The sequence below is a fragment of the Oncorhynchus kisutch genome, linkage group LG7 (genome assembly GCF_002021735.2).
Source record: "Oncorhynchus kisutch isolate 150728-3 linkage group LG7, Okis_V2, whole genome shotgun sequence".
Taxonomy (NCBI): domain Eukaryota; kingdom Metazoa; phylum Chordata; class Actinopteri; order Salmoniformes; family Salmonidae; genus Oncorhynchus; species Oncorhynchus kisutch.
In genome coordinates this window covers 40216499-40229373 of record NC_034180.2, presented here as the reverse complement: position 1 = coordinate 40229373, position 12875 = coordinate 40216499, and the positions used below count along the sequence as shown (strand labels likewise).

The 12875-nt window shown below is 36.8% G+C and overlaps 1 protein-coding gene across 8 annotated transcripts in view; it reads right to left on the bottom strand.

Moving 5' to 3' along the window:
• Positions 1 to 311: 311 nt before the first annotated feature.
• The window catches only part of LOC109893784 (myelin transcription factor 1-like protein), a 187363-nt gene continuing 174799 nt past the window's right edge, over positions 312 to 12875 (bottom strand). For all 8 annotated transcript variants that reach the window (XM_031829085.1, XM_031829087.1, XM_031829091.1 and 5 more), the window contains 2 exons: positions 11888 to 11950; positions 312 to 2934 (listed from right to left, as the gene is read on the bottom strand). In XM_031829085.1, the coding sequence (XP_031684945.1) occupies positions 2794 to 2934; positions 11888 to 11950 (204 nt within the window). In that variant the 3' untranslated portion in view covers positions 312 to 2793. The remainder of the gene's footprint in view (positions 2935 to 11887; positions 11951 to 12875) is intronic.

Here is a 12875-nt window from a genome sequence, read left to right as displayed (position 1 = left end):
TGCTGCCATCCTCTGGTTTTCATGTGGTATGACACTGGGGAAGTATATGCCTGGAACAAAACACCCACTCCACTTCATAGCGGTCTGAATTAACTCATGGCATGAAGCGTTATCCTAAGAATGCTTGATTCTGATTGCAAAACATCTTTGGATGATCCTGGATTGTAAAATTCAGTAACTATTTTGTGAAATGAAAAAAAACATGGGTGTTATTGCAGCCGTTCACTGAACAAAAAATGTTTAGTGTTCCATGAATGGTGGGTTTTGAATGAGCATGAACAAGAATGATGACTATCAAATTTACAGGCCTGTGGCAACACAATTTTTCTTTATTCAGAGTAAGATGTGTCAACATCCAGCATGACAAGAATTGTACAAAGTTCACAATTTAAAAATGAAATATCACAGCAACTTGTGATCTCACACACTTATAGCAAAATTAAAATGTCAACAAATCCATGCTGTGTAGTACAAAAATAAATTAAACTTCAGTTCCACAGAGAGCACAAGAGTTTGTACAAAATCCTGTTTTTGTTCATGATTACTTAAATCAACCTCAAAATGAATAAGTTATAATAAATAAACTCTGATGAATTCACAATAATTTATATGAAAATTCTAATATGTGACACCTTTTGTGTTCCCTATGTAAATAGTCACAGATAAGTTTTCTCAAATTTGATATTATGTACTAATGGTAGATGAGCAGCCGGTTTGTGCTTTAAATCCCTTTCAATTGTACTGATAATGAGAATTAATTCAAAAACTGATACTAGGTATTACTCTACTGAAAGCATTACTATATTGTTAAAAAGCTGCAGACACGATGCTGTGGAGAAAGGCATACTGTATGCAGTCATTGACGATGGAGCCCTAAAAGAGGATGTAAAAGTACAATAGACAAGATCAGGTGAATGACAAGCACCTTTGCATTAGCTCTCAAGAAGGCCAATTCTGAACATGGTCACTAACAACTAATACCACAACATAAAGAGGGGCTGCATACAGACATGAAACTGCATCACCTCATTCAGAGCAGAAGAGTCAACTAGAAGAGTGAATGTCCCACTCTCCAAGCCTAATGGGAAAACAACCTCTTTTTACTTTCTTTTTTTTGACCTTTAATTGATTGACTATTTAATTTGTACAGTGATTAGATATAAAGTGCTGCTGGGGATGATTTAATATTCATATAACATACCAAAATGAAATAGCATCATTGTTTGACCATTTGATAATACAGTATTACTTGTATGGTTATAATAGTAATTTCTGATTCAAATCCCTGTAGTCTCTTTCAGTGGTACTAATTCATCACCTAGTGGCTCTTAGCAGTTATTTGCTCCAATCGTGTGCAAAAGGAACACCTGGAAATTGCACACCGCCGCATGTTAGGATACTATCTCTAAGACAAGTGCAAATAGTCTACTGGCAAGTGGGGACAATGACCCTGTAAGACCCGCTCTCTCTCATACTTTAGTATAAATACTCTTTACAAAACCTTTGTCACCCTCCGGTAGGCTCTCAGGTACTGCTTTAGTTTCTGTAGAAACATCAAAACATGGAAACGAAGGTGTCCCTTATGTGCAAAATTGTCTGTAAAGAGAGTGGAACTCATAGAGCATTTCATCTTTAAAACTGAATGTCCAACTTTTTTAAATACTTTCTTTGTACTTAAAAGATTTATATAAAACATGTTATTTTATATATAGTAAAAAGATGAATTTGTTCCTCCACCCCTATGTTTATAAACAAGTCATTGCATATACCCAAATACCTTTTTCCCGTAGATTGCATCCCATTTCTATAAACATATGATTTAGATATATATTGCTGAGACATTGCCCGATTCTAGCAACAGAAGTTTCGAAATTTGAAACAGAACTAACTACTAAATGCTAGAATGAGTCCTGCGTACTCTATTGCCATTATACATCACCAATGGGTATCTACAAACACAAAATATCAAGAGTGAATAGTACTTTCTAGATAATGGGATTTTCACCATTGGGTTTCCGTGTCATGATGTTTACAATAAACTGTTACATTCATACAAACATCAAGTCAGTTTCTTTCCATACTCATTTCCAACACATAAAAAATGCCCCCACCTATAGCTACCAAACTTTAAAAAAGAAGACATTGTTAAAAATAAAGTAATTTGCAACCAAGTCTTGCTATTCAACAGTCTGCAAACAAGAAAAAACAAACATCTTTAGGATTCCAAAGTCTTCCATTGAGGAAAACATCATTGAAAAGTATCTACCTCCGTGCAGTTCCCCCATTTAAATAAAAAATAAAAAATTCACTGTCCAGTGCAGCTTTTTCATCTAAAATGCTTCATCATCGAGCACTGTCTTATGTTATACAGCTTACTGTTCAGAAATAATTATACAGCTTACTGTTCAGGAATAATTATACAGCTTACTGTTCAGGAATATACACAAACAATGTGCATACGCGAGCAGTTTCAAACATTACATCACACTATGTCAGCTCATACAGTATGAAAACGTACAAAAGGTGAATGTTTTCAAAAACTATTTTGTCATTTATTAATTTTTTTCTTCAACACAAAACCATAAAGAAAAATCATTATGAATTTTTCTAAGCATAACATTTTTTTTTTTAAGAATGAAAATCAATATGTAACACTGTATGCTATGTTACAGCAGCAAACCATGAGGCATCATCCTATCATGTCACTTCTAGCTCTTTCCTGCGAATGTTGATTTCTTTCACTCCTCTTTGAGAAGATGCTCTGTCATTTGCTGGGCTTGGTAGCGGGCTGGGTTACGCTTGGATTCCTTGCACTGCTTGTTTGATGTTTTCCAACAGGGCTTTGTTCTCTGGACTCTGGTAATGCTCCTGGTTAGTGTACATGTCTGTTAGAGTGGTCACATAAGCATCAAAGTTCTGATCGCTGATCGGCTCCTGTGGAACATTTCAACAACAGCAGAAAGGTGAGATCATAAGAAGAAGAAGTGATGAACAGAGAACAGAAGAGAGGCCAGAAAATAACTCTCTAAAATCACCCTTTGAGGAGCTAAGACTTACAAACAGCTGTTTTAACAAAAAATCTAACCAGAGTTAATAAAGCCACTTGAAACAAACTATTCTCTAAGCTAGCCCCGTGAAAGTGCCTTTTCATATTTGATTGCTCTAAAAATAAGGTGTCTAACCACAGGGAAAAGGCTGAGTAGTGGTGGTCTTAGACAAAGATGATCAACACAGAGAAAGATGTCATACAGTGATGTCCACATTGGGAAGTTATACACTTTGCAACTAACAAATGCACTTTTACTTGGCTAAAACAAGATTTTGCCATTCAAATAGATGATCATTGAGGTTAGAAAGACTTTAATAAAGGAACATTCAGGATTAGATGTGAATCAGGAAGACTGGGAAAAATAAATGGTCATATTTATGAAATAAAGATGGACATGGGAAAGACATGAGGACATGAATGGGAGAGTTTCTGACCCAGACAGAGGACTAAATCTGCTGACTCTATTATGGTGCCTTTGATGATACTATCATTATGGCCCTGTGTTTTGGTGATAGTATCATTATGGCCCTGTGTTTTGATGATACTATCATTATGGCCCTGTGTTTTGGTGATAGTATCATTATGGCCCTGTGTTTTGATGATACTATCATTATGGCCCTGTGTTTTGATGATACTATCATTATGGCCCTGTGTTTTGATGATACTATCATTATGGCCCTGTGTTTTGATGATACTATCATTATGGCCCTGTGTTTTGATGATACTATCATTATGGCCCTGTGTTTTGGTGATACTATCATTATGGCCCTGTGTTTTGATGATACTATCATTATGGCCCTGTGTTTTGATGATACTATCATTATGGCCCTGTGTTTTGATGATACTATCATTATGGCCCTGTGTTTTGATGATACTATCATTATGGCCTTGTGTTTTGGTGATAGTATCATTATGGCCCTGTGTTTTGATGATACTATCATTATGGCCCTGTGTTTTGGTGATACTATCATTATGGCCTTGTGTTTTGATGATACTATCATTATGGCCCTGTGTTTTGATGATACTATCATTATGGCCCTGTGTTTTGATGATACTATCATTATGGCCCTGTGTTTTGATGATACTATCATTATGGCCCTGTGTTTTGATGATACTATCATTATGGCCCTGTGTTTTGATGATACTATCATTATGGCCCTGTGTTTTGATGATACTATAATTTTGGCCCTGTGTTTTGGTGATACTATCATTATGGCCCTGTGTTTTGATGATACTATCATTATGGCCTTGTGTTTTGGTGATAGTATCATTATGGCCCTGTGTTTTGATGATACTATCATTATGGCCCTGTGTTTTGATGATACTATCATTATGGCCCTGTGTTTTGATGATACTATCATTATGGCCCTGTGTTTTGGTGATACTATCATTATGGCCCTGTGTTTTGATGATACTATCATTATGGCCCTGTGTTTTGATGATACTATCATTATGGCCCTGTGTTTTGATGATACTATCATTATGGCCCTGTGTTTTGATGATACTATCATTATGGCCTTGTGTTTTGGTGATAGTATCATTATGGCCCTGTGTTTTGATGATACTATCATTATGGCCCTGTGTTTTGGTGATACTATCATTATGGCCTTGTGTTTTGATGATACTATCATTATGGCCCTGTGTTTTGATGATACTATCATTATGGCCCTGTGTTTTCATGATACTATCATTATGGCCCTGTGTTTTGATGATACTATCATTATGGCCCTGTGTTTTCATGATACTATCATTATGGCCCTGTGTTTTGATGATACTATCATTATGGCCCTGTGTTTTGATGATACTATCATTATGGCCCTGTGTTTTGATGATACTATCATTATGGCCCTGTGTTTTGATGATACTATCATTATGGCCCTGTGTTTTGATGATACTATCATTATGGCCCTGTGTTTTGATGATACTATCATTATGGCCCTGTGTTTTGATGATACTATCATTATGGCCCTGTGTTTTGATGATACTATCATTATGGCCCTGTGTTTTGATGATACTATAATTTTGGCCCTGTGTTTTGGTGATACTATCATTATGGCCCTGTGTTTTGATGATACTATCATTATGGCCTTGTGTTTTGGTGATAGTATCATTATGGCCCTGTGTTTTGATGATACTATCATTATGGCCCTGTGTTTTGGTGATACTATCATTATGGCCTTGTGTTTTGATGATACTATCATTATGGCCCTGTGTTTTGATGATACTATCATTATGGCCCTGTGTTTTCATGATACTATCATTATGGCCCTGTGTTTTGATGATACTATCATTATGGCCCTGTGTTTTGATGGTACTATCATTATGGCCCTGTGTTTTGATGATACTATCATTATGGCCCTGTGTTTTGGTGATACTATCATTATGGCCCTGTGTTTTGATGATACTATCATTATGGCCCTGTGTTTTGGTGATACTATCATTATGGCCCTGTGTTTTGATGATACTATCATTATGGCCCTGTGTTTTGATGATACTATCATTATGGCCCTGTGTTTTGATGATACTATCATTATGGCCCTGTGTTTTGATGATACTATCATTATGGCCCTGTGTTTTGGTGATACTATCATTATGGCCCTGTGTTTTGATTATACTATAATTATGGCCCTGTGTTTTGGTGATACTATCATTATGGCCCTGTGTTTTGATTATACTATCATTATGGCCTTGTGTTTTGGTGATAGTATCATTATGGCCCTGTGTTTTGATGATACTATCATTATGGCCCTGTGTTTTGGTGATACTATCATTTTGGCCCTGTGTTTTGATGATACTATCATTATGGCCCTGTGTTTTGGTGATACTATCATTATGGCCCTGTGTTTTGGTGATACTATCATTATGGCCCTGTGTTTTGATGATACTATAATTATGGCCCTGTGTTTTGATGATACTATCATTATGGCCCTGTGTTTTCATGATACTATCATTATGGCCCTGTGTTTTGATGATACTATCATTATGGCCCTGTGTTTTGATGATACTATCATTATGGCCCTGTGTTTTGATGATACTATCATTATGGCCCTGTGTTTTGGTGATACTATCATTATGGCCCTGTGTTTTGATGATACTATCATTATGGCCCTGTGTTTTGATGATACTATCATTATGGCCCTGTGTTTTGATGATACTATCATTATGGCCCTGTGTTTTGGTGATACTATCATTATGGCCCTGTGTTTTGATGATACTATCATTATGGCCCTGTGTTTTGATGATACTATAATTATGGCCCTGTGTTTTGATGATACTATCATTATGGCCCTGTGTTTTGATGATACTATCATTATGGCCTTGTGTTTTGGTGATAGTATCATTATGGCCCTGTGTTTTGATGATACTATCATTATGGCCCTGTGTTTTGGTGATACTATCATTATGGCCTTGTGTTTTGATGATACTATCATTATGGCCCTGTGTTTTGATGATACTATCATTATGGCCCTGTGTTTTGATGATACTATCATTATGGCCCTGTGTTTTGATGATACTATCATTATGGCCCTGTGGTTTGATGATACTATCATTATGGCCCTGTGTTTTGATGATACTATCATTATGGCCCTGTGGTTTGATGATACTATCATTATGGCCCTGTGTTTTGATGATACTATCATTATGGCCCTGTGTTTTGATGATACTATCATTATGGCCCTGTGTTTTGATGATACTATCATTATGGCCCTGTGTTTTGATGATACTATCATTATGGCCCTGTGTTTTGATGATACTATCATTATGGCCCTGTGTTTTGATGATACTATCATTATGGCCCTGTGTTTTGGTGATACTATCATTATGGCCCTGTGTTTTGGTGATACTATCATTATGGCCCTGTGTTTTGATGATACTATCATTATGGCCCTGTGTTTTGGTGATACTATCATTATGGCCCTGTGTTTTGATGATACTATCATTATGGCCCTGTGTTTTGATGATACTATCATTATGGCCCTGTGTTTTTATGATAGTATCATTATGGCCCTGTGTTTTGGTGATAGTATCATTATGGCCCTGTGTTTTTATGATAGTATCATTAGGGCCCTGTGTTTTGATGATACTATCATTATGGCCCTGTGTTTTGATGATACTATCATTAAGGCCCTGTGTTTTGGTGATACTATCATTATGGCCCTGCGTTTTGATGATACTATCATTATGGCCCTGTGTTTTTATGATAGTATCATTATGGCCCTGTGTTTTTATGATAGTATCATTATGGCCCTGTGTTTTGGTGATAGTATCATTATGGCCCTGTGTTTTTATGATACTATCATTAGGGCCCTGTGTTTTGATGATACTATCATTAGGGCCCTGTGTTTTGATGATACTATCATTATGGCCCTGTGTTTTGATGATACTATCATTAAGGCCCTGTGTTTTGGTGATACTATCATTATGGCCCTGTGTTTTGGTGATACTATCATTATGGTCCTGTGTTCTGATGATACTATCATTATGGCCCTGTGTTCTGATGATACTATCATTAGGGCCCTGTGTTTTGATGATACTATCATTAGGGCCCTGTGTTTTTATGATACTATCATTATGGCCCTGTGTTTTGGTGATACTATCATTATGGCCCTGTGTTTTGATGATACTATCATTATGGCCCTGTGTTTTGATGATACTATCATTATGGCCCTGTGTTTTGATGATACTATCATTATGGCCCTGTGTTTTGGTGATACTATCATTATGGCCCTGTGTTTTGATGATACTATCATTATGGCCCTGTGTTTTGGTGATACTATCATTATGTCCCTGTGTTTTGATGATACTATCATTATGGCCCTGTGTTTTGATGATACTATCATTATGGCCCTGTGTTTTGATGATACTATCATTATGGCCCTGTGTTTTGATGATACTATCATTATGGCCCTGTGTTTTGGTGATACTATCATTATGGCCCTGTGTTTTGATGATACTATCATTATGGCCCTGTGTTTTCATGATACTATCATTATGGCCCTGTGTTTTGGTGATACTATCATTATGGCCCTGTGTTTTGATGATACTATCATTATGGCCCTGTGTTTTGGTGATACTATCATTATGGCCCTGTGTTTTGATGATACTATCATTATGGCCCTGTGTTTTGATGATACTATCATTATGGCCCTGTGTTTTTATGATAGTATCATTATGGCCCTGTGTTTTTATGATAGTATCATTAGGGCCCTGTGTTTTGATGATACTATCATTATGGCCCTGTGTTTTGATGATACTATCATTATGGCCCTGTGTTTTGATGATACTATCATTATGGCCCTGTGTTTTGATGATACTATCATTATGGCCCTGTGTTTTGATGATACTATAATTATGGCCCTGTGTTTTGATGATACTATCATTATGGCCCTGTGTTTTGATGATACTATCATTATGGCCTTGTGTTTTGGTGATAGTATCATTATGGCCCTGTGTTTTGATGATACTATCATTATGGCCCTGTGTTTTGGTGATACTATCATTATGGCCTTGTGTTTTGATGATACTATCATTATGGCCCTGTGTTTTGATGATACTATCATTATGGCCCTGTGTTTTGATGATACTATCATTATGGCCCTGTGTTTTGATGATACTATCATTATGGCCCTGTGGTTTGATGATACTATCATTATGGCCCTGTGTTTTGATGATACTATCATTATGGCCCTGTGGTTTGATGATACTATCATTATGGCCCTGTGTTTTGATGATACTATCATTATGGCCCTGTGTTTTGATGATACTATCATTATGGCCCTGTGTTTTGATGATACTATCATTATGGCCCTGTGTTTTGATGATACTATCATTATGGCCCTGTGTTTTGATGATACTATCATTATGGCCCTGTGTTTTGATGATACTATCATTATGGCCCTGTGTTTTGGTGATACTATCATTATGGCCCTGTGTTTTGGTGATACTATCATTATGGCCCTGTGTTTTGATGATACTATCATTATGGCCCTGTGTTTTGGTGATACTATCATTATGGCCCTGTGTTTTGATGATACTATCATTATGGCCCTGTGTTTTGATGATACTATCATTATGGCCCTGTGTTTTTATGATAGTATCATTATGGCCCTGTGTTTTGGTGATAGTATCATTATGGCCCTGTGTTTTTATGATAGTATCATTAGGGCCCTGTGTTTTGATGATACTATCATTATGGCCCTGTGTTTTGATGATACTATCATTAAGGCCCTGTGTTTTGGTGATACTATCATTATGGCCCTGCGTTTTGATGATACTATCATTATGGCCCTGTGTTTTTATGATAGTATCATTATGGCCCTGTGTTTTTATGATAGTATCATTATGGCCCTGTGTTTTGGTGATAGTATCATTATGGCCCTGTGTTTTTATGATACTATCATTAGGGCCCTGTGTTTTGATGATACTATCATTAGGGCCCTGTGTTTTGATGATACTATCATTATGGCCCTGTGTTTTGATGATACTATCATTAAGGCCCTGTGTTTTGGTGATACTATCATTATGGCCCTGTGTTTTGGTGATACTATCATTATGGTCCTGTGTTCTGATGATACTATCATTATGGCCCTGTGTTCTGATGATACTATCATTAGGGCCCTGTGTTTTGATGATACTATCATTAGGGCCCTGTGTTTTTATGATACTATCATTATGGCCCTGTGTTTTGGTGATACTATCATTATGGCCCTGTGTTTTGATGATACTATCATTATGGCCCTGTGTTTTGATGATACTATCATTATGGCCCTGTGTTTTGATGATACTATCATTATGGCCCTGTGTTTTGGTGATACTATCATTATGGCCCTGTGTTTTGATGATACTATCATTATGGCCCTGTGTTTTGGTGATACTATCATTATGTCCCTGTGTTTTGATGATACTATCATTATGGCCCTGTGTTTTGATGATACTATCATTATGGCCCTGTGTTTTGATGATACTATCATTATGGCCCTGTGTTTTGATGATACTATCATTATGGCCCTGTGTTTTGGTGATACTATCATTATGGCCCTGTGTTTTGATGATACTATCATTATGGCCCTGTGTTTTCATGATACTATCATTATGGCCCTGTGTTTTGGTGATACTATCATTATGGCCCTGTGTTTTGATGATACTATCATTATGGCCCTGTGTTTTGGTGATACTATCATTATGGCCCTGTGTTTTGATGATACTATCATTATGGCCCTGTGTTTTGATGATACTATCATTATGGCCCTGTGTTTTTATGATAGTATCATTATGGCCCTGTGTTTTTATGATAGTATCATTAGGGCCCTGTGTTTTGATGATACTATCATTATGGCCCTGTGTTTTGATGATACTATCATTAAGGCCCTGTGTTTTGGTGATACTATCATTATGGCCCTGTGTTTTGATCATACTATCATTATGGCCCTGTGTTTTTATGATAGTATCATTATGGCCCTGTGTTTTGGTGATAGTATCAGTATGGCCCTGTGTTTTTATGATACTATCATTATGGCCCTGTGTTTTGATGATACTATCATTATGGCCCTGTGTTTTTATGATAGTATCATTATGGCCCTGTGTTTTTATGATAGTATCATTATGGCCCTGTGTTTTGGTGATAGTATCAGTATGGCCCTGTGTTTTTATGATACTATCATTATGGCCCTGTGTTTTGGTGATAGTATCAGTATGGCCCTGTGTTTTTATGATACTATCATTATGGCCCTGTGTTTTGATGATACTATCATTATGGCCCTGTGTTTTTATGATAGTATCATTATGGCCCTGTGTTTTTATGATAGTATCATTATGGCCCTGTGTTTTGGTGATAGTATCAGTATGGCCCTGTGTTTTTACGATACTATCATTATGGCCCTGTGTTTTGGTGATAGTATCAGTATGGCCCTGTGTTTTTATGATACTATCATTAGGGCCCTGTGTTTTGATGATACTATCATTAGGGCCCTGTGTTTTGATGATACTATCATTATGGCCCTGTGTTTTGATGATACTATCATTAAGGCCCTGTGTTTTGGTGATACTATCATTATGGCCCTGTGTTTTGATGATACTATCATTAGGGCCCTGTGTTTTGATGATACTATCATTATGGCCCTGTGTTTTTATGATAGTATCATTAGGGCCCTGTGTTTTGATGATACTATCATTATGGCCCTGTGTTTTTATGATAGTATCATTATGGCCCTGTGTTTTGGTGATAGTATCAGTATGGCCCTGTGTTTTTATGATACTATCATTATGGCCCTGTGTTTTGGTGATACTATCATTATGGCCCTGTGTTTTGATGATACTATCATTATGGCCCTGTGTTTTGATGATACTATCAGTATGGCCCTGTGTTTTGATGATACTATCATTATGGCCCTGTGTTTTGGTGATACTATCATTATGGCCCTGTGTTTTGATGATACTATCATTATGGCCCTGTGTTTTGATGATACTATCATTATGGCCCTGTGTTTTGGTGATACTATCATTATGGCCCTGTGTTTTGATGTTTCTGTCATTAGGGCCCTGCATTTTGATGACACAATAATTAGGGCCCTGTGTTTTGCAGTTTTTCATCAAACTGTACCCCCTTCTTGTCAGATGGTCCAGCACTATCCTCAGACAATTGTTAAAAAGACAATTGTTTTTGTTTAATTCCCATTTCTGGATAAAGCTTAAAATACAGGACAAAATCTTGCTATGTAACATGATTGCGAAAAACAGAGGTCCAGTCTTTCATACAGTTCCCTGATGAGGAAACAAGGAGAAGGATTAACAGAAAGACAAGCAGTGTTAGAGTAAGAATATGATGAATGATTGTCTTACTCTCTGATGCATCTGTAAGCAGCTGTTATTTCTAATGGAAGCCTCTTTGTGTGCCAGCGGTTTCTATGGGGGAAAGGTTAGTTACTGTTAGTTGCTACCTAGTTACTGTTACTCTCTCAAACAATTCCTAGGTGGTAGCATTTGAGCTACAGCACCAACAGAACATCTGACACAATTGATATGTGAAATAAATAGAGGCAAAACCTAAGAAAACATAGCGAATTGGGCCAGCAACTGAATCCAGCTCACAACATAGTCAGAATGATCACAGCCTCTGGAATGATATCGCATTGTATTCACACACAAAAGTTACACGTTTTAAGATAAGGAGATAGAGTTTTAAGAATAAAAAAATGCCAAGATTTTAATTTGTGATTGACACAGGCATCATTCATAGTTTTTGGACCAGTGCTATTTTTTCCTTTTCTTCTGAAGACTATAAGAAAATAATCTAATGGATGCTAATGGAGAAAAGCTGTTTTTTACATGCCTGAAATACATGTAGCACTACAGTAAATACAGACCTGCAATTATAGCATGTACTGTACTATACTACGTACTGTACTGTACTATGAAAATCCATGATAGATCCACAAGTAAGTTTGTTGAATTTACAAACGTAGTAGCCTATAGCTATAGACCGAGCGCCAAAGTGGTAGAGACTTAAGTTTTCATTTCACTGTTAACAGGTAGATGTCAGTACTTTACTCAAGCAGTAAAAATCTTTAGGTGCCGGTACTCAGCTCTGGTGAGCTCCTGCCCAAGTCAACTGTTAACACCTTTGTTTGAAACTGATTGTCTAATCGCTCTATAATTCATAAAACGCGCATCATATAATACTTCCCCTATTCACTTTGGCTAAAATGATGAATACTCTTATTTTTCATTGATCTAGGCTCAGAAAGCCCCTGCTCAACTTAGCATGCACAACCACTGTAACCGTATGGGCTTCACAGAAATGAATAGATAAATACTGTACATAGATGAG